The 23,670-nt window shown below is 33.4% G+C and overlaps 1 protein-coding gene across 2 annotated transcripts in view; it reads right to left on the bottom strand.

Moving 5' to 3' along the window:
- The window catches only part of GRIK2 (glutamate ionotropic receptor kainate type subunit 2), a 1,201,378-nt gene that overhangs the window by 33,011 nt on the left and 1,144,697 nt on the right, over positions 1–23,670 (bottom strand). For both annotated transcript variants that reach the window (XM_063666452.1, XM_054490294.2), the window contains one exon: positions 1,641–1,866. In XM_063666452.1, coding sequence (XP_063522522.1) covers positions 1,641–1,866 — 226 coding nt within the window. The remainder of the gene's footprint in view (positions 1–1,640; positions 1,867–23,670) is intronic.

Below are 23,670 nucleotides of genomic sequence, written 5' to 3'. Positions count from 1 at the left end.
TCTATAATGACTGCACAATTATTCTTTGTTATGACTCTACTACATAAATGCAAGAATTAATATCTCAAAATTTTGTCAAAACTAATTCGAGCTTTTTTTAAACCATAATACATTTCAGATGATTTTCCAAATGTAATATCATTTAATATTAAATTTTTTGGTAGAAAACTATTGGACTTCCTACACATTTCAGAGTTGCCAGAAATCAATGATCGGTTTTAACCAAGTCATTGACAAATTTGCAAAAGTTAAGGTCCAAAACATGTACAGTGTTATTAGTTACTACTGTGATAAATCATGAATATGTTTTCCCCTTTCTTTCAAAAAGTACATTGATGTAATTAAATATGCGATTACTTTTTTCCCTCTGTACAATTAGTTTCCTGTTGCTACTCTAAAATATTACCATCAACTTAGTGACTTAAAACAATACAAAATTTATTATCTCACAGTTCTAGATGTCAGAAGTCCTAAAAGTGATGTCTCTGAAGGACTGTATTTCTTCTAAAGGTCACCTGCATGGCTCATGGCTCCTTCTTACATCTTCAGTACCAACAAATAATATCTACAAATCTCTCTCCTCTCTCGTCTTTCTCTTTCTCTCTCTCTCTCTCTCTCTCTCTTTCTCTCACATCCCTGACATAATCACATCGTAACTATGACTCAACCACACACTCTCCCTTTTACAATGGCTCTTGTGATTACATTGGATGCATCTGGTTAATGCAGGAAAATCTCCCCATCTCAAGATCCTTAACTTAATCGCATTTGCAAAGTATCTTTTGCTATGATACATATTCAAAGTATATGCTATATTCAAAGTATATTGCTATAAAGTAACATATTCAAAGGTTCTGGGGATTAAGACATGGACATCCCTGGGAAGCCATTATTCTGTCCACTACATGTACACATGTACTGTAATGTTTTATATATATATGTGTGTGTGTGTGTGTGTGTGTGCGCGTGTGTGTATTTACTTACGGCACCATCATATACATATTCATACATGTTTGTATATATATAATCAAGAGTTTTATTATGGTTTTCTGGAAATTACAATTCATTATCTCATTTGATTATTTTGACTAAAAATGATTTGCCATATGAAAGAAGGGGGATGTTAAAAATAATCCTTAGTGTTAAATATTGTAGATATGTCATTGGTAAATAGTCTGCCATTTCTACCTTCTTTTAAGTAAAACAATTCTGATAATATTCATGAGAGCCATTTATGCCTCACTTATTTTAGTTAACTCACTAAGTCAAATACTATATTTGTAAGCCACAAATTTAAAAAAGTAAATTGTTACAAAAACTTTAGTGTACTCATAAAACATTTTTTGAATTTAAGATTGAAAAGAGAAGGTTAGCTGGGTTATACTGTATGTTTTTCAACACTGATTCAGTAAAAATATCTACTGACCATTTTGATAGAAATTATTTTTTCCTATTTTTGACTTATCTATTTAGAAGAATATGTCCAAATTGATAACCTGCTTTCATACAATCACAGAGGGGTAGCAGGATGCATTTGGTAAAAACAAAATTCCTAATGGCATATGTGGACACACAGTTTTTCCCGTCTTACAGCAACTCAGATTAATGAACAAAGAACAAAGAGCTGACATATAACCTACCCATGGGAGTGCCAACGCCATAACCTTTAGAGTCTATAAGGCCGCCAATCTGTGTCAGGTTACAGTTCCGCTGGGTAACAAACTCGATGGTTGTTGACTCCATTAGGAAAGCATAATCAGAGGTGAGGACTCGCTGGATTCCTTCTTCATTACTTTTGACCAACACTGACTGCCTTCTGCTACTCATAAAGGCCCACATTTTGTCATACGTGGAGATTTTTGATTTCTGCAGAAAATAAATATAAGTTGGTCACAAGAAAGGTATTCCTTAGTTTCCATGTGCTCCTATAATGCTTAGACACAGTGAACTACATTTACTTTACTTGTACCATCTTAAACAATATAATTTTTAAGGGATATATATATATATATATATATATATATACACCAAAATATATATATATATACCAAAAAAAAATCTGAATCTGTATAATGACTGTCTCATAGCAATTTCTCATCATATTTCTAGGTATAGTATAGATTTATTTAACAAATATATTTTTTAAAATCTTCATGTTTAAAAACGCATCCCAGTAAATCATTGAAAGTTATACATACAACAGAAAACAAATGATTTATAAGAAAGTCCTTTGTGCTTGTCTCTTACCTGAGTATTTCATATTTGTCAACATTTCTATACAACAAATATGGAAGAGAGAAACACTGCACTCAGATTGACACCGTAAGACTACAAGAGTTTGTATGTTTTCCCCCAACTTGGGATAACATAACACAGATGCTACATTAACCCCCAGGGATACACAAAAATAGTATAGGTTGAAGAGAGGCGCAGAATGTGTTACAAATAAGGATGTTACAAATAAAGATATCTACATTTCCACTGAGAAACAATTTGATCACCTCAGTACTTCTTTAAGCTGGACTTCAGAAATCTATTATTCAGACCTACTAAATAACTAAAGATTCCTGGACCAATACAATTGAATAGTGTTTATATCCAGCTGAAAATTCTCAGGAGGGCTTTACTAGAATTTCATTACTAAAAGAAGAAAATAGGTTTTGTTCAGAAGGCCCTGGTAAAACATAAACAGGAAAAACGTTAGCATCTGCTCCTTGAAAGTTCATCTGTGAAACCCTTATCATCATTTAATTATTATATTATACAAATACCAAAAATAATCCTGAAGTTATAAACACAGGAAGGATATTCATCATACTGCTTGCATTATCATAAAAAGTTAAAACTCTTTTCAAGCAAATAGATATGGAATATTTTTTAAAGTTTAAGTGTGCTTTTATTTCTACATGTGCAAGGAAATAAATGTGATATTACCACTACTTCCCCTACAAGGCAGGCCCACAATATTACAGAGAAAAATCCTGGCACTGTTTCAATGATAAAATGGAAATAAGTACCTTATGATTTACTAGGAAAAAGAAAAAGGTACAATGAGTGCTCTATAAAGACAAGCACAGAATCAGGGCTAAGACCGGGTAGAAACGCAAACCTTTGCTCCCCAGTGAAACACTGAACATGCCTGCCTCAACCTCCCAAAGTGCTAGGATTACAAGCATGAGACACCATGCCTGGTCAAGATAATTATATTTTATAATAGTACACAAATGCATTCATTGTGAATATTTTACTGTAATCCATGTGGTGAACACATCAAACTTTTTTTTTAATCACAACTGAAAACCAACCAACTTTAAGAAATGTTGCTACTGTATCCTTTACAAATGTATATAGTTTCATGTTAAATTACTATGAACTATCATATTATTTCACATTTGAAATATCTGATCTACAATACTAACAGTTAATTGGTGTAATAAGAATTTTACAAAACATATACTCACTTAAAATTCTTGAAATACTTTCCAGCACTGATTTTTCATTTCTTTAAGCATTTCTATTATTTTAATGGCAAAATATATTTAGATAGAAAAGTCACCCAAACTGTTTTAACTCTCATAATAAATATGAAAGCTCAGTTTAAGAAATATGATTATCTGCTTGTCACCTACCAGGAAACGGGTAACTTTAGAATACACCCTCACTCCACAAATGTCCAGAGATAGTCAGTTCTAGATCCCTTTCAAAGCCAAAATAAACATGGGTTTAAAAAAAGTAGAATTTATTGAAGGGACGTTTTAAAAACAGTTAGATTGTTACAGCCTATCTCTGAATAGCATGATGACTCCCCCATCCCACCCAAGCAGGCACTAGAGGTTTTATTCTCTGAAGAGGAAGCAAGAGCATGCTGGATAGTTGAACCAGGGAAGACCGTATTAAAATCAGAAGAAATAAGTTGAAATCCACAACCAATGTTAAGACCAGTCAGCCTTATGTCTGTATTGATTCATATACTTCCTCCAGAAAGAATAATAGAATTTTTTTCAAGCAAAATAAATAGTATTAATAGTAATAATAAAAGTTTACACATATATAAATTTTAGCATGTGCTAGACGCTATTCCAAATTATTTACAAATACTAAAATTTTTAATTTTTATAAAAATATGTAGGTATTTTTGTACCCCTTTTATAAACAAGAAAACCAAAACACAATGATGTTAATGATTTGCCTAAAATTATATGGCTGCTTAGTGGCAAAACCAGGACTCAAACATGGGAAGATTACCTACAAGGTTCATAATCTTAATCAGTGCACTACACCAACTCTGTCTACATATACATTTCATGGATTTTCTAACTAAATTACCCACTACATACCCCACAGTGAAACTCAGTTTTTCAGCTTCGAGTAAGCACCTAGAATTTGCAGTGAGCCTTTTAAAATCTATTAAATATGATCAAACATCCAAGGATAACCAAATATTTGAGGACGGCCTCCAACTGAAAATGTAAAGACTAAAGCAAACAGAATGGCATAAATGATCCTCAAAGTGGTAAGAAATATTTTACAAATGCAACAAAACAAAAACTCAAAATGCATTCTCTTGCATTTACAACATCAAGAACTCTCTAATATGAGAGAAAGCACTCAAGAGATGCTACCTTGGATATGAACTTGATGGGAGGGATAATTGAAGAAAGTATTCTTTGGCTGGGGCACCATGACCTAAGGAACAGAGTGCTAGAAAATGATAGCAAAATAAATAAGGAGTAATGAAGGTGACCTGAAACCTTCCCTCAGCTTTTTAAACTTTAGACAGGCTCCTTCTGACCTCCAGGCCCCATCTTAAGCTCACTCAGTCCCTTATGTGATTCAGATAGCCTAAGCATCAAGGTATTTTCCCTCCCCTCTCGTAGATAATTTACTTCCGAATTCTTGTAATTGTAAATTCTTTATTTGTCCCTTTTAAATGTAAATCTTTTTGAAAGGCTCTTGGCAGTTTTTCAACACCAGACTGTCTTTCTAAAGGCCCTGGAGCCAACCTTTTGAAAGGTAATCATCAAGGAAAGAGGCATCTCTATCTTCCAGTCTCTGTGGAAAGGTAGAAACCTAACTTCAGACAGAAGGTCCCTTGTTCCAAGTTGTAAAACTACTTTCTGTGACGAAGATGTGAGAAAGTTTATATTTCCCTTGGATAGTCCCAATTAGCAAACACATATGGTCATAATCCCCCATACCCACCCAATTGTTGTTAAAAGCTCTTTCACCCTTAAAAACTCCCAACCCATCCTTTAAAACTCTCCAGAGTTTCAGCCCAGTTCAGAGATTGAGTTCTGATCTCTCTCTTCCTTTTTGGAATAGAAAAGTCTTCCTTGTTGTTTTAACTTTTCCCAGTGCAACTTTTGCTTTCACAGAGCCAAATTACTCTTTTATTTAAAATAAGTGTACCACCATAGAATACTACACAGTCATAAAAAAGAACAAAATCATGTCCTTTACAGCAACATGGATGCAGCTGGATGGAGGCCATTATCCTAAGTGAATTAACACAAGAACAGAAAACCAAATATTGCACATTCTCAGATATAAATGAGAGCTAAACATTGAGTACTCATGGACATAAAGATAGCAACAATAGACACTGGGGATTACCAAGGGAGGAAGATGATGGGGGCAAGGGTTGAAAACATATTGCAGACTATGCTCACTACCTAGGTGACATGATCAACCGTACCTCAGCATCACATAATGTACCCATATAACAAAACTGCACATATATCTCCTGAATCTAAAATAAAAGTTGAAATTATTAAAATTTTTTAAAATAAAATAAAAATAAATAAGTAAAATATGTGTATTGAATTACTTTCATGTAATAGGCACAATTTTAGACACTGACCAGGGTCCAGGTTTCATAAATAGTTAACATGCAAGAACAAAATATGCCTTAATCATAGGAGCAGTGAGAAGTGAAGGCAATTATGAAGCAGATTGTCTATGGAAGATGAAATCAGATTTGCATTTTGAAGAGATCACTAAGACTACAATGGATGTAAAAAGACCATTCAGAAGCACATAGCATCAGTCTAAGGAAACAGTACTTGGACTCTGGAGATGGTGTTGGAGATGGAAAGATATCCAGAAACTCAAAGGGTGTGAGTGTGTGTGTGTGTGTGTGTGTGTGTGTAATGCAAAATACTTGGTAATTATTAAAATATAAAAAGTAAAGAAGAGGTTTAGGTTGAACAAGTTCTTGGTTTCTGGTTTAAACTTGAGCATTACTGACAGAGAAAAAAAACTGAAAGAAGATCAAATTTTAGGGGAGAAAGATTATACCTAGTGAGTTGGGGACACATGAGGAACATTCAAATGGATCTGTATTATGAAGTTAGATATTAAGTCTGGAGTTCAGAGGGGAAATCAAAGCTAAAAATGTAGATTTTGAATGCCATGTTAGATACAACTGACCAAGTAGTGGATACATGTGAAAAAGACAGGAGAAGATAAGATGAGTCTTAGGATTAAGGCTTGTGGAATTTTGAATTTCACCAGCCGGCATAGGAGGCTGAAACATAAAATGAGTAAACAGAGTGTACATGTACCCTAGAACTTAATTTAAAAAAAAAAGAAACAGAGAAGGAAGAAAATCTAAGTACTGCATAAATTAAGGCAAGAGAAAGTTGAGTGAGGAAGTGGTCCTCTGTAGTGATTTTGCTAAAAAACTACAAACAATGAAAACTGAATAATTTCCTTTGGATATGGCAACAGACAGTTTCTTAGTTATTTTAGCAAGGGCTAACTGAGAGGAGTGAAGCTCTTAGAAGTCATATCAAAGTGGATTAAGAAAGGATTTGAGGAAAGTAACCTAGTACCAAAAAGAAAAAAATGTAAAATAAGAAGTACAACCCTGAAGATGAGCAGATCCAGGACAGTAGATAGAAGAATATTTTGGTTTAAGTAAGATTTTAAAGGATTGAAGATATTTGAGCATGTTTAAATGCCAATAGGGGGATGTTTCAAAAGAAAGGAGAGGTTTAAAATGTCAGAGAAAGAAAGAACAATCAATAATGCAAAGTTCCTTTAGCTAACATCTCTCCATTTCCTCCCCTCAAACCCCTGGTAACTACTATTCTACTCCCTGCTTCTATGAGTTCAACTTTTTTACATTCCATGTATAGGTGAGATCATGCAGCGTTTGTCTTTCTGTGCCTAGCTTATGTCATTTAACATAGTGAATGACATAAGTATAATTATACTGCAAATTTATACTTGAAAGTTGCTAAGAGACTAGATCTTAAATATTCTCACCACATACACAAAAATACAGGATAATGGATATGTTAATTAAACTGATTATATAATTTTATATATATATATGTATGTAGATATAGATAAGATACTAGGAAAGACTCAGGAATTGAGACTCAGCCTGGCTCTGTGCGTAGCTGCTGTCAAATTTATTAGGAAAGACTCTCCAAAACTGTAAATATATACAATTTTTATTATTTTATTGGGTCAACTGTACCTCAGTGAAGCTGAAAAAAATAAGGCAATGTTCCTAATAAGGTGGGTCCTGAGTAGAATAAACAAGGATTTAAAACACTGCCATTGGCTTGACCTCTGGTTTGAAAATATTTATATGAAACACCCATGGGGTCATACTTCCACTGTAAAATATATTGTATAAGGGGAAAATAAGAAGACTTAGCTAGATTTATTTTTAATAAAGCAGAAAGTTGTTGAACATTCTCAAAGTTAAATAGATTATAGGAACTTGAAAGGTAAAAATCAATAAATGGGAGCTGTACAAGTTAAAGAAAAGGAATAAAAATGCACTTAAGATCAGTGATGAGGTAAAAATGAAATTAATCAAATATTTCTATGTTGAATAGAAAAGTTGTATGCAAATTGACATAGAAGAAAGAAAATATAAAGTTACAGTATAAACTAAAGATTATAGGTGGAAAACAATGGGCATGTTGAAGAAGCCACCTGTAAATGCATTTTGCTCCATCTCCTGTGACAATGGTTAGTGTCTTTCAGTGAAGTAGATACTGATCATTGCCAAGGGACCTGATTAAAATCAAACATAGGGACTAAACTGATCAGCCAAAGTGTCCACAGTCGTTGAAGGTCCTCTGGCCACTGTGATGAGAGAAAGTGAAGACTGAGAGACAGAATACCAAGAAAGACTCAGGAATTGAGACACATCCTGGCCCTGTCCATAGCTGCTGCCAAATTGATTAGGAAATACTTTCCAAAAGAATGTAGTACCTAAGAGAAATATATAAAATAAAAGACAGGTAGTAAGCTAAGCACATCATAAAATAATTTTCTATTAGCAAATAATTGAGGTAACAACAAATTAGAGGATAATAAAGAGCTTAACTTGAGGGTAGCTGAGTAAAAGATAAGAAATAGTTAAAATATTTTTCCTTCCTACACAGTTCAGAGAACCAAAGGTCCTTGCTTAAAAAAAAAAGTGAAAATAGATAAAATTTATGGCATCATGATTTTGCAAAAGAATTTTGGTTACATAAAACATAAAAAGATTATAACTTACCTGATAAAAATAAAAAGAATTTCTTAAGTATTATCCTCATAGTTATATTATACAGAGTAATTAGCCAGATAAAGCCAAGAAAATCAATTAAATAATGTCTCAGAGATATGGCATGAAATGCATATCTAAAAAAAAGCACTGTAAGAAAAATGCATTTTTAAGTTTTTGTAAATAAAATCATCTTATTTTCCCACTAAACTTATCCTATCTGCCACTGAAAATACTAGAATGTATTTCTATTTTATTCCTCCTTTCCTTAAAGAAACTTATTTTTCTATGTTACATTAGATGGATTTGGGGTGTCAATGTTTAGCACTGTTTATTTTATAAAAATGCCGAGGCTTGTAAGCCGATTTGTTTTTTGCTACATCAGCACAAACCAATAAAAGCAGTTCATAAGACACTATCTGCTTATAATAGCAGTTTTCATGGACTGTGAAACATCAACAAAATAATATATTTTTGTCAAAAATAAACTTTAAAGGAATAAGAAATACAACCCTCTTTAAAATTCACAATTGCCAAATGATTTTGTGTATTAAAAAGAGCATACAATGTAAATATTTAAAACATTTTAAACACATATCTAACAATTTAAAACTTATAGACATTTTAGTTCAGTTTCTGCTAGAACACTAAATAAAGTTTGCAACCTGGAAATTATTTGGCTCTTTGCAAGTTTCAAATGACTAACAAATTTTAAGGTACATTTCTTTACTGAATGTTTTAGTGAACTGGTAAAATATCAGTGTAAGAATAGTGGTTTGCAATTTTGTTTTAAATTTCTTCTAAAATATTATGAAAAGCTAATAAGGTAAGGTTTACTCTTGAACCATTTGCATAGATCTTCTTTTCTTTTACTGGGAGCAACATATTTGACAAATATAAAGCCATCTTCTTTTTAAAGATACCTTAGGTACACAAATGAATTCTTCACCTTTGTTCATTTTGTTTGCTGTCAAAAATAAATTAAAATTTAGAAACCATCTTATGCTCATTGAACTTGCTTTTATAAACCTGTCTAAAAGTGATAAGAAAATAAGTATCAATATTTGTGTAACTTCTTAAAGCAAGGATTTAGAATTAACTTTTTAAGTATGTTCTACAGGAAAGCTTTCTCCATGAATGAAATGTGAAACCTTTAACATTAATTTTGTTTTAAATGTCATAACAACAACACACCAACCATACAAAGAAAATTGAATACTATTTTGTAATATGTTTTGTTATACATAATATTGGAAATGTTGACTTCAGCTCAGATACCTTAAAAAGTTAATCAGGTGTTCCCCTTCCTATAACTTACCTGCACATTGCACACATGTACCATAAAACCTAAAGTATAATAATAATAATAATAATAATAAAAGAAAAAAAAATAAAATAAAGAATTGTTTAAGAAAAAAAAAAAAAAAAAAAGTTAATCAGGTGGTACAACACCCAAAATATCTTGAAGTAATCTGAAAAAGACTTTATTGTTAACAAATTCTATTTCTTTTGAATTAATAAACAGACATTTATAAATAAAAGTTGTATCTCCTAAATAATAAATCTGGCAGAATTGGTTTAACATTGGTATATAGATTAATACAGTAAAATTGCTAAAAGCAAATACAGTAATTTCTGACTTTTTAAAATTAACAATGTAAATTTTGTGGTATTTGGTACTTACTCAAATTATTCTTTTTCAATAAATTTTATATGACCAATTTTGTTTATAATGCTAACTTAAATATTTGGCTATAAGTGCTATAATAATAATTCTTATTTTGTTATGAAAAAGTTACATGTAATAAGCCCTAATGCCCGTAGCAAGGTCTCCCTTGGTAAAAGAGATTCTGGCTGAGATTTCCATTTTAATTTTTTATTACAGAAATAAATTACCAACAATCCTGGAACATATGTGCTAGGTAAGAACAGCTGAGCCCTATCTGGACTCATCTGACCTTGGTCACTAGGAAATTAGAGTTAATTCAGGGAAACAAGACTGAAGCCATATGTGGTTCATATCAAAGGTGGATCTGAGTCCAGTGCAGTGATCTGAAAAGCATTCAGTTGTTAGTAAACCTGTCAGTCCTTGGGATAATTCTGGCAGTGTTATCTCAAGGCATCTGTAGTCTCTTAAAACAGGATATTTGAAGGGAAGGACAATGAAACAGAGAGAATTGCTCTTCTCAGTGTTACTGTGAGTTAATAGAGAAATAAAAGAAATCAGAGTGACTAAGCATAATATGATAGGCAGCAAGTTTAGTATCATTTGGTGCAGTTAAAGACAGTTATCCTTTTTAGGTAGTTGAAACAGCATTTGATAGTTCATTGTGTACCATTCCAAGTATCTCATAATGAAGGTTCATTGCATATTATCTTTTAAATGAGATGTCTTCAACTTTCCTGATCAAATGTTTTCTTTTCTTATAAATAACAGCCATCAAGAATATATTTTACTGTCATGTGGCCAAACTGAAATACAATTAAGAAACTTTACCACACTGGGTCAATGAAGGACGTTGGATAAGCCATAATTTCTTTTCCCTACCTAATGTAATAAAAAGCTTCTTTAACAATATCGTGGCAGTGTTGTGATAAATAAATGAGAAAATTCATCTAAAGCCATTTTGACAGGCCATAAAGCTCTGTAAAGATTATCAGAATTTATTCTGGTTGCTTGTTTTACATAATCAATCAAAAGAGAAACACAGTACTTGTACATGTGATGACTGTAGCATATACCTACTGTCTTCATATATATATATATATATATATATATGTAAGTGTATATGTATATGCACTTACCATTAAAAAAATTCATAATTTTTTAAGGATATGGAAACTTGTTTTCCCCTCTATTGTTATTTAATCACCCTAGTAAGCAAGAACAGAAAAAGCACCCTGAGCTTTTGCTGAGGTAGGAGCTTTAACCAACATGGCCCTTAACGTCAGGCCTTTTCAGGCGAGGAGACTTAGAGGCACAAAAGTTTTATTTTAAAACTCAACCTATTCTATTTAATAATTCACTAGATTATTCATTCATTCATTTGATCTATCATTCTAATATATATTGACCACCAGCTTGGTATAAATAACCATGCCAGGCACTGTGTGTGCATAGATTTCCCAAAAACAAAACATGACCTCTGTCCTGGCAAAGCTTAAAGTCTTATAATACATTACAAGTACACTGAGAACTAAAACATATCACAATATGAATATGTATAAAGTAATCAAAGATTATATTGATCATTGATTTGCAGCACATTTTAATTAGGGGTACAATTTAATAGAGGGGCTTTGACTATGCTGTTTTCTCTAGCTGGAATGCATTTTCCCTGCATATCCATGTGCCTCACTTCTCCACTTCCTCTTGATGTTTGCTGATACATTCCTTTTTCCACACAATTTCTAATATTTACCCTATTTAAAATTAAAACCCTCGACTCACCATATATATACCTTATCCTCCTTCTATTTTATTTGTATTCATACCTCTTAATGACTAGGTAGTATATTATGTATTTCCTCTTTACACTTCTTTATCTGTTCAATTTCTATCTCTACCTACTAGAAGAAAAACTCTGTTAATGCAAGGATTTTTCCCTATCTTTATAGCTCTTGTACCTGGAGCAGTGTCTAGTATATCATAGGTATCAATAGATACTTATTGAATAAATTAGAAAAAAATGAATAAATGAATGACTAGATGCATACAATGAAATTATTCCTATCATGCTGGAGTTTAGAAGACAGGCATATTACTTTCAGCTCTAATATTACCAAGCTAAATGATATGTAGTGAGTAAGTTTATCTCTCTAGAAGCCAATTTGTTCAATCGTGGAATAAATGGATTAGACTATATAGATTCCAAGATATTTTTCAGTGGAGATGGTCTATATATCCATTAATATTTATTTATTTTTGTTCTTTTTTGTTTTATTTTTATTTATAAATAACATATATATATCATGGCACCTGTGATAATTTAATACAGTCATATAATTTGTAATGATCATATCAGTTTAATTAAGAATAACTAGACATGTACTTATTTTTCCCATATTCTGTTCATGGCTTCATTCAATAAGAAAAATATATGTATATATACCTGACCCAGCTTTAAAGCAAAACAGAAAGATAGCCACATTATTGCTCTACATAAATAATTTTAAACTCTATTTAATTTTAAGTACAGCTTTAATACATTAATGAAAAATGTATTTCACACTCCACATATATCAAGAATGGGAAATGTATCCTTCTTGTTTCTTTCCTACTTCTAGATCACACATTCCACACTCTTCTTGAAAGCAAGCAAAGGTACAAAACCCTGTTCTTTTAAGGTTCGTACCATTCAATATTACTACCTGATTTATTTTATTATAGTCTTCTATTCAGTTCCTGGACACAGATGTTTGCTTCTCCTCAGTGATGAACTACTAAATGTTTAACAGTTGTCTCTCTGGAAAAGGGAGACTTGCCCTGATTTGTAGTGTTTGCCAATTTTTATTTGCTTTACTTTTACTAGTGGTACTTGCTGATTTTATATCCACTATTAATGATTTCAAGCCACAGGTATTACGTCAACCAAATCATAAAATTCCTGTAAATTTATTTCCTGAAAGTCAGTACAAGTCATTTCCAGCCTACTGCTGTTTCTCTTTCACCAGCTTGAAACTGACAAGTCACTCAGAGTCCTTCACACAGAGTGCCCTTCACACAGGACTCAGAGTAACTTGTCAGTCATTCGAAATCATTACCAACACTTTTCTTAGTGCTTCAGCCAATCATGGTCACATAACGCTATTTTCAACACCTGAATTTACTTTACTTTCAAAATGAATTACTCAACGTTCCTGCTCTATGATTTTAGACTCTTTTTTCTCCCCACTTTGTTTATTCAGTTTCTTTACTGGTAATATTTTCCAATCCCACTGGAGCCTCATGCCCATTAAAGACCTACAGTCTTACAATTCATTAGATTTTTCTACTCTTTTATATTATACCATGTTCAGATGATTTTTCCATGATATAAATCTCAATATTACTTTTGCCAATATCTTAAATTCACTAAACTCTCTCTTTCCTTTGAACTGTTTAACCCAACCCCAGCCCTGGAATAACTCAACTATCAATGTCTTCTGAATCTGAAGCAGCACAGCGTTGCTGGAAAAAGTGGTACTAACAAGAGTGAAACTGAAGTACATGTTCAACCCTGCCCAGAAAGCTTAGTATCTCTTTCAACTTATTCTCTACAACGTCAATTTCAAATTGCTCCTTTCCTGACACTCAAAACTTTCTGTGGACTCAACTCACTTTTAGTAGTTGACCTGGGTTTTACTTTACAGAGAAAAATAAAACCATTTATGGAAACACACTCAAAAATCAATCCAAAACCTTCTTATATCAAAGACCGTCTGTCAAAATCTCTCCTCTACTCCTTCTGTTTGCTACCCTACAAGCCACAGCGAATCCTTCATTTTCTGTTTAAATTCCATCACATTCTTACATTACTTACAGGAATCTTATATAATTATTTATTTCTTTTTTTACCACTCCCTTTTTACTGACAACATTTAAACATGTTCAAGCCTTTCAGATCTTATTTTTCTTTCCTCTAGTTAACATACTTTCCACAGTAGTTACCATACTTTCTCTCTTTCCCTTCACAACAGAATTAATCAAAGAATTTTCTTCATGATTTCATTTCCTTATTTTCTAATTAGCCCACTAGATTCCTTAGTGAAATAAATCTGAGAAAATATACCAATGATCACCATATATTTTAAATTTAAATTAATTTTTTTGGACACAGGTTACTTGGCCACTCTCCAGCATGCCATTCTCTTAACCACTCCTGCATTCTTGCAACACTCTAACAACTATTCTCATATCCACCACTGTCCCTTTCAATCTGTTCACTACACTGAGCCAGGATGATTTTCCTAAATCTCAATCTTGATCATATCAACTCTTACTTTATTAACTCACTTACAAAGCTCAGTTACTCTTAAGATAGAAAACGTGGCTCTCTATTATGCTAAAGATTAAAAAAGAAAATAATAACTGATGCCAGAGCTCTAGCAGGCACAGCTAGTTGTCTACCCATTTGCTCTATAAATATTTGAAGAAATGAATGAAGTGACCGAATCAAGTGATGAAGGTACAATGGCAATGGAACACTAGATTATAAAAAATATAATATTGAAGATGTATCTTCAGAAAAAAAATCAATAATACATCTTTCTTAATTCTGACAGTATGAACTATGCACAAAGTTATTATAGAATAGCTGAAGGAAACATTCAAATCAATCATGAAAATGTATCCAACTTCTTTTGCATTAAGATAAGTTTGTTTGTTTGTTTATTTTTAGAGACATGCCCTCACTCTGCCACACAGGCTGGAATGCAGTGGCACAATCATGGCTTACTCACATTTGGATTACCAAAATGTAAGGTACAATAGTATGCAAAAGTAACTAGGAAACCAGGCTCTCAAAGTGTAGTCACAGAAAATGTATGTGTGTACCTGTGTGTGTATGTCTGTATTTAGCCAATTTTATCAAATTTTAGAATAAGAAATAACTACTTCACTGAGAAATGAGTCATGGTTTTAATTCATTAACAATTGTGTATGGAGTTTTTTTTCATGATTTATGGACTCTGTTTTGAAATACTACACAGTTATATGTACATAAGTTATTTGTTAAATTTTTATATATAAATGTATGTTGTGTGTGTGTGTGTACGTGTGTGTTATATAGACAGACTCATTTAAAAGGAAAAGAAAAAGAATGAACTTTAGAAACCAAGAGAACTATGCTTGATAGAGCCAGTGAAGTTTAAAAATAATATAAATTATTTATATTAATATTTAAATCTACCCTTCTAAAAATCAGTAAAATGTTGGCATATTTATGTCCATGGTTTTTTTTTTTTTTTTTTTTCCGAATGTATCAGCATCCTGGCCACGCTGTGTTTGAAACAAGTGAAGAAAGGTCTAAGCTACTATTTAAAACAAAACTGACACCCGCTCACAAAACTAACTTTTTAAAATTCAAAATTCATTCCAGATTGGGTGAAGTTTCAAGGACACTTTAAAGAAATTATAATTATAATTCAACCTTCTTAATACATAAGCAGGGGAGCTCAGCTGTGACTAAAAATGTATGAGAATTAGATATGGATGAATTTAGTTAAATAAAAGAAACATCAACCGAAAATATGGGGCAAAGTGAAAATTGAGTATAATATACGAGTCTGAAAAAATACTAATAAGCCTCTGAAAGAACAAACAGTAAAACTCTAGGACATCACCTCTATTATTATTAATGAGTTTTAATATTTTACTTCAAATATTAATTAGCAAACTATTACCTGAAAGCTATTGAATAGCATTAGTGAAAACAGTATTAAATATAAAAATTATCCAAAATAAAACTAAAGTGCAGTCAACATAATGTAAATGGATTATTTATTTGTAATACATTTACATAATTATCTTGTAAAGAGTATTATTTTAACTGTCTATTATCAGATAAACTAAAAATAAAGGAACTAGTTTACCCTCAGTTTTCTATGAAATAAAAATTCAGTACTCACATTTATTTCATTTCCTTATAAGGATTTTATAAAAACAAAGATTTATTGACTCTGACACTTAATAACTAGGGAATCAATGCCAGTAATAACAACATCTTAGACTGTAATACAATAGTATTTGAACTTTTACTTTAACTATTTGTCTTTATTATTCAGATTTTCTATCCTTCCTGAGAAAACTAACATAAAATGTGAAAGCTTTCATAAAAAGCATTATTATTTTCATTAGAACGTTTCTTACTATCTTTACTTCCCATATGAGTGTTGGGACCATGTCTAGGAAGCACATAGTTTTCTATAGAATGAAAATTTAAAACAACTTCTTTTTATATGAATATTCTCAAATATATACATATAAATTGCTGTTCCATTTTTAAAATAGTCACTTTATTTTAAATTTGCTTGAATGTTTCAAGTTCCTCTTTTGAAATTGCCTTCAGACGTTATATTGTTCCTTCGGAATATCCTTATTAATAACAATTCTAACATTAGCATAGCCTTTCTTTTTGAAAAATGTCATGGTATTTTAAGTAAAATAATGCATAAGTTATATACTATTTTTGTAATTGTTCTAAAAGCAGGAATAGCTATTGACAAATATTCTCTGATCAAACTTTCCCAAGGCTTTTGAACCTTCACCTAGGCACATCTATGAACTTCTTTATAAAATCCAGTTTTAGCAAAGAACCTGTTAAGTCAGTTTAGCAATAAGCTCCCATTCTTGATGTCCAATGACCCAAAATAGCTCACTGGGTTCCTCATTCTTCATCATCCCGCAAGGGATGTCTGATCACCTCGGCCTGTCTTCAGTAGAATCTTCTTAGGATGGTTTAGCCAGAATCTCCTTACCCTGATGTTTCCTTTTACTAATTTTTCACCCACTGAGCCTCACTTTGCTCCATGGCTATAAATTTCCACTTCCCCATGATGTATTATTCCGAGTTGATCCCAATATCTCTTCCCTACTACAATCTCCCATTGCAGTGATCCCTAAAGCTATAGCAAAGGTCCTGAAGAAAGTCTGCCATACAATGTTTTAACATGTATCACTGATTATTTTTTTCTTTAACACTATAAATAAAGCAACTAGTTCTTGTGTCATAAGCAAGGGTATTCTAAAAACAATTTCAAAATGAAAGGTCTAAGAGTTTTCTTAGCAATCATCTCAAAGACAAGACCTTGAGATACTCTGTGGAATGTCATTTACTTCCTGTAAGCACTCTACATTATTTCTACACAACATAGTCTTTTTAACCTAAAGAGGGTTTTTTTTTTTAACCAAACATCTTTATTTATATAGCAGAAAACAATATTTTTAAAAATACTGCATCTGTCTGAAATGTTTTTAACAACCGTATGGGTAATATGATGATAAATTAGACATTTCAGTTCATGCACAAAGAAATCATGAGCATAATACACTAAGCAAATATGAAATAGACAACCATTAGACATTTCATAGTAGGAGATCTAGAAGCAGTTAGATGGTTAATTTAAAAAGAGATATATAAAGATGATTTTAAAAGATTAAGAGTAGATAAGCAATGCTCTTGCTGTGATTCCCAATATTCCTTTGCCTTGGTTGGTATGTGTGTAAAAGTAAAGCTCATAATCCTAAACTGGTTGAAAAGTGATAAACTGAAAAGACTGACACAAATCTCATGTATAGGTTGACACAAAGAATGCTTGTACCTCACACAGTTAGGAAAGCTGAAGAGTAAATGCCCACCTGTGAAAAACAACTGCACTCCTTTCACTCCTTTCTGGAAAGGCAGGGAGGTGTTTGAACACTTAGGATAAAATGTGAGCATCTGAGTAAGAATGTTAGTCTAGGGCCATTGTGATAGTAAATTTTCCCAAAAGAGCAGTTGCAGTAGGAAGAGGAAGTGCATTTTACAGTTAGCATAATTTCAGCATTTGCTGAGGTAAATGTCATAGCTGTTTCACCAGAGCATTTCTCTTGATTCTAAAAAAGCTGCAGATGCCCAGGAATGCTGCCTTTGCTATGAGGAGTTTCCTGTAACACCATCCATCTAAAAGATATCATGTTAAGAAGGTATCAAACCAGATGTTAAAGACTAGTTTTGAGATGGCAGTTTGACTGACTCTAGCCTTAAATTTCAGCTGATGCATCATTTTGACTTGATAAAAGTAAGCAGAACTGCTAGCATAACCAACTGACTTGCCAGAGCAAATGCTACTAACAAAAATCTATTTAAATAAAGCCAAGTCAAATTTTATCTATTTTTAAAAGTTTATATAGCCAACTGAAAACACAATACAAAACTTATTTCAAACTCCTTCACAGAAAAAAAAATTTAAAAATTTATTTTAAACAAAAGAAAATGACATTAGATGTCTCAGAATATTTTGTGTTGCTTACTTTTAGAGAACAAGCTGCATTCTTACTACAATCATTAAACGTTAAGATTTCATTGGTCTTTCCTAGCAACAGTGCCATTTTTAAAAATACTGCTTCCAGCCCACCATTTAAGGAGCTCAAAAGTCTTTATTATGTCTTACCAAGTAAAAAGGTGAACAAATTGAAGAGTCAACAATGCTTCTTAGATCTTTTAGAGAAGAGATGTCACAGGGCAAACTGCTGCCCCCAACATTACAGAGCCAGATAGGTGGGTATAGAGAACCACAAATTACTGAAGCAGATATCCATGAGCAGAAACCTCAATGGGGACAAGTAAAACTGAGGTGGAAAATCCTAAGCTGATAATTAATTAATGAATTGCTGGGTGCCAGAAGTGGGGGGAAATTGAAAGATAAACTCTAGGGGAACCCAGTCATGGTGCAGGACCTATTTTGAAATACTTCACCGTGTATTTACTGTCCTTTTCAACAAGGCCAGTCCTCAGGAGAAATTCTTTTACCAGAGCCTAAATTGCTGGGGTTATATCAGAGCCTAACCTATTTGGCGAGAAGGAAAATACTCAACTCAAGCTCTGTCTATTCTTCCATGTAGTAGAAGGGAAATACACAATTCCAGTTCCTTCCAGTCATTCTGCCTCACTTGAAACAGAGGAGGGGCCTGTGAGATTGTAGACCAGAAGCAGAAGCTCACCAAAAGCCTGAGATCTTAATAATAGGACTGGAAAAAAGTTACCCTCCCCTTATATCTTCCCACTACATTATTAATAGCCTATTTACTACAGTTACATTTAGTACTTCATGTCTGCCTTCCAACAGAAAGTTACAAGGCATACTAGAAGGCAAAAACACAAGTTTGAAGCGACTGAACAATTGTCAGAACAAGAGTCAGATATGGCAGTAAGTTTGGAATTATCAAGCCAAGAACTCCTAAAAACTATGATTATTTTTCTATGGCCTTTAATGGAAAAAGTAAACAACAAGCAAGAAGAGACTGGCAATGTAAGCAGAGGGATAGAAATTCTAATAAAGAAATGCTAGAGATCAAAGGCATTGTAAAGAAATGAATAATGAGACTTTCATGGTTTTAGTAATAGACGGGACACACCTGAGGAAAGAATCTCTGAACTTGAGAACAATGGAAAATTCTCAAACTGAAAAATAAAGAGAGAAATATACTGAAAATAATATCAGAACAAAATATCTAAGAACTGTGGGAAAACTATAAAATATATAATATACACAGAATAAGACTAGCAAAAGGAGAAGAAAGAGAGAAAGGGACACAAAAAATGTATGAGGCAATAATGCCTGGGCATTGTCCTCAAGTTCATGTCAGATATCAAACTACATATCCAGAAAGTACAGAGAACACAAAGCAGGACAGATAACAAACCAAACCAAACAAAAAAAAACTATACCTAGGAATATCATATGAAATTGATATGGTTTGGCTTTATGTCCCCACTCAAGTCTCATCTGGAATTGTAATCACAAGATGTCAAGGGAGGGACCTGATGGGGAGGTGATGAGATCATAAGGACAGTTTCCACCATGCTGTTCTCATGACAGTGAGTGAGTTCTCACAAAACCTGATGGTTTTAAAAGTGTTTGGCCGTTCCCCCTTCACTCTCTCCATCTCCTGCCACCTTGTTTGTGTGGTGGTTTTATTGTCATCGTGTTTTCAGCTGTTTATTATGCCAACTTGTTTGTGTGGTCTAAATATACAAGTGTGTTTTGTAGTGACTAGTAATTGTCTTTCCTTTCCATATTTAGTGCTTCTTTCAGGAGCTCTTGTAAGGCAGGTCTAGAGGTAATGAATTCCCTCAGAACTTGCTTGTCTGGAAAGGATCTTATTTTTCCTTTGCTTATGAAGCTTAGATTAGCTGGATATGAAACTCTTGGTTGGGAGTTCTTTTCTTTAAGAATGTTGAATATGAGGCCCCAATCTCTTCTGGCTCATAGAGTTTCTGCTGAGGTGTCCACCGCTAGTCTAATGGGCTTCCCTTTGTAGGTGACCTGTCCTTTCTCTCTAGCTGCTTTTAACATTTATTTTTTTTATTTTGACCTTGGAGAATCTGATGATGATGTGTCTTGAGTATAATCTTCTTGTGAAATATTTTGTGGGAGTTCTCTGCATTTCCTGAATTTGATTGTTGGCCTCTTGAGCTAGATTGGGGAAGTTCTCATGGATCATGTCTTGAAATATATTTTCCAAGTTGGTTTTATTCTCCCTGTCTCTTTTAGGGACACCAGTGAGTTGTAGATTCAGTCTCCTTATTTAATCCCATACTTCTTGGAGGTTTTGTTTGGCCCTTTTCATTCTTTTTTTAAATTCTTTACTGACTCTCCTATTTCAGAAAAACGGTCTTCAAGCTCTGAGATTCTTTCCTCAGCATGGTCTATTCTGGTGTTAATACTTGCAAATGCAATATAAAATTATTATAGTGTGTTTTTCAGCTTTATCAGATTGGTTATATTCTTTTTCTATACTGGCTATTTTATCTGTCAGCATCTATAATGTTGACTTTGCTTCTTTATATTAGGTTTCAATGTTCTCCTGAACCTTGATGATCTTCATTCCTATTCACTCTCTGAATTCCATTTCTGTCATTTCAGCAATCTCAGCCCAGTTAAGAATCCTTGTTGGACAACTAGTGCAGTCATTTGGTGGAAACACACTCTAGTTTTTTGAGTTGTCAGAGTTCTTATGCTGGTTCTTTCTCATCTTTGTGGGCTGATGTTCCTTCAGTAGTTAAAGTTGCTGCCTTTTGGATTTTTTTTCTTTTATCCTATCTGATGACCTTGGGGGTTTGATTGTGATATAAGGTGGGTTCAGTCAACTGGCTTCATTACTGGAAGATTTAAGGGTGCCAAGGCTCAGGTCAGGACTCCTGGACTGGATTTTCTAAATCTGATTGGGGAGCCATTGATATTAGGTCATAGCTTTGATTTCTGGTTCCTCAAGGTTAGGGACCTGCTGTGCTGGAGGCGCTGAGGTGCTCCTGGACCACTGGTCACAACATTCTGAAGGGTGGTGCCAGCCAAAGCACTTCGCAGGGCAGTGGCAGTGGGATCTGTACTCATTTGCATGTGCCAGAAGCAGTGGCGGCAGCAGCACGATGGAGTACATACTTTTAGCTGCTGTAGGGTGCTAGTGGGTGCCAGGGTGCTGGCCTCTGTGCAGGTGTTGGCCGCAGCAACAGTGGCAGTATGATCTGGGGGGCAGGGGCCCTGCTAGCAACTGTTTGCACATCTGTACTGGTAGTGGTGTTAGCAGTAGGGCAGGGCTCTGGTGTAGGACTGTGTGTGTCCACACATATCAATACTAACCTTGAATGTAAATGGGCTAAATGCCTTTAGTTAAAAGGCACAGAGTGGCAAGTGGGTAAAGAAGCAAGTTCCAATGGTATGCTGTCTTCAAGAAACCCATTTCACATGAAATCACAGTAATTGGTTCAAAATAAAGGGATGGAGAAAAATCTACCAAGCAAGAGAAACAAAGAAAAATGCAGGGGTTATAATTCTAATTTCAAACAAAACAGACATTAAATCAACAAAGATTAAAAAAAAGAAGGGCATTAAATAGTAGTAAAGGGTTCAATTCCACAAGAAGAACTAACTATAATAAATATATATGCACTCAACATAGGAGCACCCAGATTCCTAAATCAAGTTTTTGGAGACATTCGAAGAGACTTAGATTCCCACACAATAATAATGGGAAACTTCAACACTTTGCTGATAATATTAGACAGATCACTGAGTCAGAAAATTAACAAAGATATTCAGGACTTGAAAGATATTCAGCAGTTGACCAAATGGATCAGATAGACATCTACAGAACTCTCCACCCCAAAACAACAGAATATACATTCTTCTCTTCTACACTTGTCATATACTCTAAAATCAACTACATAATCAGATATAAAACAATCCTCAGCAAATGCAAAAGAACCCCCTGTCATACCAACCACTCTCGGGGACCACAGCACAATAAAATAGAACTCAAGACTAAGAAAATTGCTCAAAACCATACAATTAGATGGAAATGAAACAACATGCTCCTGAATGACTTTGAGGTAAATAATGAAACTAAGGCAGAAATCAAGAAGTTCTTTGAAATGAATGAGAACAAAGATATAACATGCCAGAATTTCTGGGACACAGAATTTCTGGGACACATTTATAGCACTAAATGCCCACATCAAAATGTTAGAAAGAACTCAATTTAACAACCTAACATCACAATTAAAAGAACTAGAGAAGCAAGAGCAAACCAAGCCCAAAGCTAGGAAAAGACAAGAAATAACCAAAATCAGACCTGCACTGAAGGAGACTGAGATATGAAAAACTATTCAAAAGATCAGTGAAGGCAGGAGTGGGTTTTTTGAAAAAAAAATTAATAAATAGACCACTAGCTAGACTAATAAAGAAGAAGGAGAGATGATCCAAATAGCCACAATGAGAAATAATGAAGGGAATATTACCACTGACCCCACAGGAACACAAATAACCATCAAAGACTATTATGAACACCTCCTTGCACACACATGTGAAAATCTAGAAGAAATTGGTAAATTAATGAATAAATTACTGGACACACACAACCTCCAAAAACTAAACCAGGAATAAATTAATTCCCTGAAAAGAACAATAATGAACTCCAAAATTTAATCAGTAATAAGTAGCCTGTCAACCAAAAAACAAGCCCAGGACCAGAGAGAATCACAACCAAGTTCTACTAGATGTACAAAGAAGAGCTGGTGCCATTCCTACTGAAACTATTTCAAAAAATTGAGGAGGAAGCGCTCCTCACTACCTTATTCTATGAGGCTGACATCATTCTGATACCAAAACCTGGCAGAGGTACAACAAAAAAAGAAAACTTTAGGACAATATCCCTGATGAACACTGATGCAAAATCCTCAACAAAATACTAGTAAACTGAATCTAGCAGCATATCAAAAACTAATCCACAACAATCAAGTAGGCATTTTCCCTGGGATTCAAGGTTGGTTCAGCATACACAAATCAACTAATGTGATTCATCATATAAAAATAACTAAAGACAAAACCATATGATTATCTTAATAGATGCAGAAAAGGCTTCAATAATATTCAACATCTTTTCATGTTAAAAACTCTCAACAAATTAGATATTGAAGGAA

This window comes from Pongo pygmaeus, chromosome 5, assembly GCF_028885625.2.
Source record: "Pongo pygmaeus isolate AG05252 chromosome 5, NHGRI_mPonPyg2-v2.0_pri, whole genome shotgun sequence".
NCBI classification, from domain to species: Eukaryota; Metazoa; Chordata; class Mammalia; order Primates; family Hominidae; genus Pongo; species Pongo pygmaeus.
The sequence above is the reverse complement of the archived record's forward strand: the minus strand, read 5'-3'. Positions and strand labels throughout refer to the sequence as shown.